Source organism: Geospiza fortis, unplaced genomic scaffold (genome assembly GCF_000277835.1).
Source record: "Geospiza fortis unplaced genomic scaffold, GeoFor_1.0 scaffold31, whole genome shotgun sequence".
Taxonomy (NCBI): domain Eukaryota; kingdom Metazoa; phylum Chordata; class Aves; order Passeriformes; family Thraupidae; genus Geospiza; species Geospiza fortis.
Genome location: NW_005054483.1, coordinates 1,267,068 through 1,272,426, shown reverse-complemented (window position 1 = coordinate 1,272,426; position 5,359 = coordinate 1,267,068). Strand labels below are relative to the sequence as shown.

The 5,359-nt window shown below is 44.9% G+C and overlaps 1 protein-coding gene across 2 annotated transcripts in view; it reads left to right on the top strand.

Moving 5' to 3' along the window:
- The window catches only part of SLC5A1 (solute carrier family 5 member 1), a 25,159-nt gene that overhangs the window by 9,548 nt on the left and 10,252 nt on the right, over positions 1-5,359 (top strand). For both annotated transcript variants that reach the window (XM_005428437.2, XM_014310098.1), the window contains exons 3-5: positions 494-598; positions 2,597-2,656; positions 3,029-3,133. In XM_005428437.2, coding sequence (XP_005428494.1) covers positions 494-598; positions 2,597-2,656; positions 3,029-3,133 — 270 coding nt within the window. The remainder of the gene's footprint in view (positions 1-493; positions 599-2,596; positions 2,657-3,028; positions 3,134-5,359) is intronic.

The window sequence follows — 5,359 nt, the reverse complement described above, 5'->3', positions numbered from 1 at the left end:
CAGCTTTCAGAATTTTATTCAGTAATCAAATACCTGTTGGCTAAAAGTGAACCAGTCCAGCTCTCACCAGGGGCACATGTGGATGCACAGGCTGTGCAAAATGGAACAGGGAGTGCAGGTCTGACAGGTGGGGATGCCCTGCTCATTTCCTCCTTGAACAAGGAAGATCACAGCTTTCTTCCCTGATTGCCTGGATATCACTCCCATGCCAGTTTGGCACGTTTTGCAAACATTTTAAAATCTGTATTGGTGTAATATATTTTTTGACTCAACTGATATTTGACTCACCATCCTATTCTCCCTCACTACTGTGGATGTGATGCTGGGGGCTCTGGTTTCAGTGGGAGTCCTGAAATCTATCAAGGAATTGATTGTCAGTCATTGTCATCAGCACCACCACAGACAGGCACGAGTTCAGTGTGCCAAATGAAGGGGATTTTTCAGCAATTCCCATGAACATAAGAGCCAATTTTTGTTTTTTTTCTCTTTGCAGATTGGTGCTTCTCTGTTTGCCAGCAACATTGGCAGTGGGCACTTTGTGGGAATAGCAGGAACAGCAGCAGCTGGAGGAATTGCCATTGGAGGATATGAGTGGAATGTAAGTGGCATATATGTCAGGGAAATACTTGTGACATCTGGGTTATCTGCAGAGCTTAATCAAAATAACATTGCCTTGTAATTTAGGATGGTCAAAGTTTGTGCTTGGCAACACTTGTTTTCTGCACGGACCAGTAAGAGCCAATGTAATCTAGTATTTAACCTGTCTAAGCCACTGGAAAAGGTGACACTTTTCAGCTGAGGCTTTTTAGAGAGCATTTGAACCAAAGAAGTTGGTGGATTTTCTACTCTATGCATATATTTTTATTACTTTTAAAGCATTTGTAAACAACATTTTCAGACTGCAGGATGCTGGGAAGGATTTATCAGGTAATCCATGGTAATTTTTGCAGCATTTTGCTATGTAAAATTATTGAAGAGGCTTTGATTTCTTCACAGGCTGTAAGGAATTTTGAACATCCTGCACAAGCACCTGCATTCCAGAAATCGTTTCCTCTTTACCTTCTCCTTCCTGTAATTATGCTCATGTTTTGCTCAGGGTTCCAGTACAGGGTAGAGCTGTCATATATCGTTGTATATATCACTGATAGATAAATGAGCTTCCCGGAGTAGCAGGGTCAGTGTGAACGGAGATTCCCCTGAACCACGGCGTCCATTTCCTTGTGCTGTCAGCCATGAGGGTGCGGCTGACAATGTCGTTCTTGTGCCTAATTCACCCTCGGGGAGGGAATTAGCCATGACACAAAGGGCTGAATGAGCCTCCACAGGTCGATATTTCCCTGCGTTTACTTCTGAGCAGCGAAAGAATCCTCCCTCCCTGGGGGATTTGGCTTGTGTTCCTTAGCAAGTGAATGGCTGGTGCAAATAATCAAGTGCTGGTATGATATAAATGTTTAAGGAGAAGGACAAAGCTTAACATGAACTGAGGTGTGCAGTTTATCTGTCAGCTCCCTCTTTTTGATTATATCAGGCCTATGGCAGACCTGATTCTCCTTCTTTTTCCAGCAGAACAAAGCAAATCAAAACAGAACACAAATCTCTAGGGTCCATATCCTTCTTCAAACATCTCTAACACTTCATCTGCTGCGAGGTTCCTGCTGGACCAGTCTCAGCACACAGTGAACAGCCGTGGTTGCTTGGGAAGCAGCAATAGGTCTGGGGGTGTTTGAGCAGACACAACTGCAGAGTTCATGACTTACAGTGGCACAGCTAACACACATAACAGAAATAATGAAAGTAATACCAAGTTTGACTGTTGTCATCCTTGTGTATCCCTGTTCCATTCAAATTATTTCTATTTTGTATCAGAATGACAGCAGAAGCTGACCCAATATTTCTTGTCCATCTTACAGTTTTGACCTAAGGGCAGAACTTAAAAGATATAGTTTAAAAGCCCTCTAAGCCCTGTGGACAAAATAAATACAGAGTGCAGCTCTGAGGGCAGGAATTTGTTTTGTATTTGTTGATTTAAGTATGTACAGCTCGATATTGGACAGCATTCCAGCCATTGAAGTCAGAAAACTGTGGCATCTGCCAGAAGTAAGATCAGTAGTTCACAGAATACACATGGACACACACAATATATTATTAAATTGTAATATAACAATACAAAATATTTTACAAATTGCCTGTGGTGCATCCTGTACAGTCTGTGAAATTGTTGTAAAGTATTCACCCCTGCTGGGCTTGCTCTGAAGAGAGCTGGGATAGACTGGTGCCACTGGTGGAGCTGAGATTCAATTCCAGAGGGCAATCCTGTGAGGAGAAATCAGCTGGTTTTGTAGAAAATGCATAATCATGTGTGCTTCTTTGGGACAGCTAGCATGGAACCCAGGCTCCATTATACCTGATGAAGTTTTTAGCCAAGATTCCATCCCCAAATTTTCAACTGTAAATCAAAGGACAGAGCAGAACCTCCTCCCCCCACACCCCTGCAGTACCCAGGTTTTTGTGATTTCTGCTGTTGGCTCTGATAAATGGTTTTGGGAGCAGTGTCTAGAGACAGGAGCTAATTCAGCTCATCTTGTCTTGGCTGCAGGCTCTGATATTTGTGGTGGTTCTAGGATGGATCTTTGTACCCATCTACATCAAGGCTGGGGTAAGTCAAAGCACTACATTACATTTGTCAAAGCACTAGATTACATTTGTCTTTGCTGCTCATTTCTGCAGCTCAGGGCTGGAGTACAGCAAACTCATTATGAATGGCACGAGGTCCCAGTGTGCCAGAGCAGCACTTTGTTATATCTGTGTACTTGAAAAATGAGGATTCTCTGTTCTAAGACCTGAGCTGAGAAGTACTTGGTGCTCTCTCCTTGTTCTCCTTTGATTCCTGGAGCTGCTCTTCCTTCAAACTGCAGTTATGGTCTCCTAATTTTGTGCTGCACTCTCAGAGTATCTGAGTACCAAAAGTCTTCCTCTAGTTTGATTTGCAGCTGTTCCCCATTATCTGAAAGCTTCTCTGCCTCCCCAGGTGGTGACAATGCCAGAGTACCTGAGGAAGCGTTTCGGTGGGAAACGGATCCAGGTCTACCTGTCCGTGCTGTCCCTCATCATTTATGTTTTCACAAAGATCTCAGTAAGTGAAACTTCTACAGTTTCTTCCATTCTACACTGGCCTAAAGAAAAGAAATGCCCTTTTACAATATTGCTCTCACAACTGCTCAACCATTTCAGGTTTGGAGCTCTTGGCTGAATGAACAACTGTAAAAGTGTGATTTTGTGTTTTCTTTATTCTGTCCAGTGACACTCTGTGCTGCAATCCAAGGGTTTTTCTTCCTGGCAGTGTCTCTTGATGCTTGTTGTGCTTTGTCCTCTTTTTAAAGTTTTAGGTTTTACTTTTACATCTGCTCTCTTCTAGAAAACATCAGTGTGGAGGGAAATTTGTATTGTATTATGGTCTGTTATCTTAGGGGTCTGTGAAACCAGGGCAGGAATTTTTGTCCCTAGATTTCATATTTATCTGTTTTAGTATCTTCTGGTGAACATGCCATCAGTAATATAGATGAGGGAAAATAGCAAGGGGGCTATGGATAAGAAAAGAATAACAAGAATTGGAAAATGGAAGAATGGGAAAATGGAAATGAGGGAAATTGTAACAGCTGAGGTGAAAGGAGGGAAGGGGAGAGATTCTTTTAATGGGCAAGTGATTGGTGTAAACTTTAAGGTACTATGAAGTTAACGTTTATAAAGTAAATGGATGTGTTTCTGTGGAGTAGTAAAGGGAGCTGGTATTTTCCATATGTCTTGAAAGTACCAAGCTTCTAAGGAAGTCCACAGTTCAGGCATACTTCAGTCTGTTGTTTTGCAGAAGTTGTCATGGCAGATTAGTCTTTGCCCTCTGAATGGGAGCCGAGTGATAATAGTGCAATTTAAGCTAAAAGATTGGCCTTTTGCTCTCATTCTCACATTATAACTGATCCTTAGAGAGGTTATAAATTAAACAGCTTGGTAGCATGAGCTGGCCTCAGAGCTGGATTTCTGTATATTTCAAAAGGATTAGAGACTTTGCTGTAGTTGTGCTCAACTATCAGAATCAGAACTCCTGGGTACAACACAGAGTTCTGCACGTTCCAGCAGCAGAGAAACTCCTCCAGACAGAGACTCACAGCCCCTTTCAGCAGCACATGTTGGTGCTGAGCCTATCGAGGTGCTATGCAGGTTCTGAATTTACTGTCCAGCTTTGGCTTCCAGCCTGTGTCATGCCTGAGGCTCTGATTATGGGATTTTTCATTGTTTCAGTTGGAGTGTCCTGTTTCCAGGAAAAACAAGTTCTGCATTTAAGCTTCCAGTGTGGTCATGAGGATCAAACACCCTCTCCATAGCCAAGGATCCATACAGCAGCAGAAGGTTACCAGGGCCCCAGGGTGTACATGAGGATCAAGCACCCTCTCCATAGTAAGGATCCATAGAGCAGCAGCAGCAGGAGGTTACCTGGGCCCCACTCCACCATTGGCCCACCCCAGCTTCCTACCACCCCCTTTATTCCAGGAGTTTATGGGGAAGGGCCACGGGGCTGGGTCTCTGTGCTGTGCAGGTGACAAACATGGTGTTCAATTTCCTCTAAGCATTTCCTTTGTTTCCCCCAGCTGCCCTGAGCAGCTCTGGCAGTGTCTGTGCCTGTCCAGGTGAGATTCCTGCAGCACAGTCAGGTCCCTGCACTGCTGCCTCAGGTGCTGCCTTTGGATGGGCAGGATCTGCCCAGCACTGATTTCCCTGCTCTGTCTGATCCAGACTGGCAGAGCAGGCAGTCCCTGGAGGTCTCAGGTGCTGTCAGAGGATCTCACAGGAGGTTTTGCTGTGCTGTGCAGCACCGTGCCCACACGGAGGCCAGAGCAGGGAGGGAGGGCAGGGCTGTTCCCTGGTGGGCTGTAGGGAGCTGTGCTGGGGGGAGAGGCACAAGCAGAGCTCCCTCCCCACTGACACGTTGGATATCCAAACACATCCACGTGTTGACAGAGCCATTGTGTTTTACTTCCCGCAAGCAGAGCTGCCTTGGCAAACACTGCCTTGTGATTTCTGGGGCTCTGAGATTATCATTGATAGAGGAGGATGGGCTGCTGCCCTGCTCTGAGTGGGAGGTCACACCCACCAGCAATTCCCACTGCCTCTTATCCTTGCAGAAGAGTGGCATCTCTTGCTTCTGGGGTAGTTATTTCATGTGCTTCTTCCTTGCTGGGTTGAAATATTATGGAGTGTACTTAATAATATCATTATAACAATGCTTTCTAGGGAGCAGGATCACATATCAGCTCGTGTGACTCCTGCTGTGCTTTCTGGCACAGTGCCACCCCCCGTGAGGATC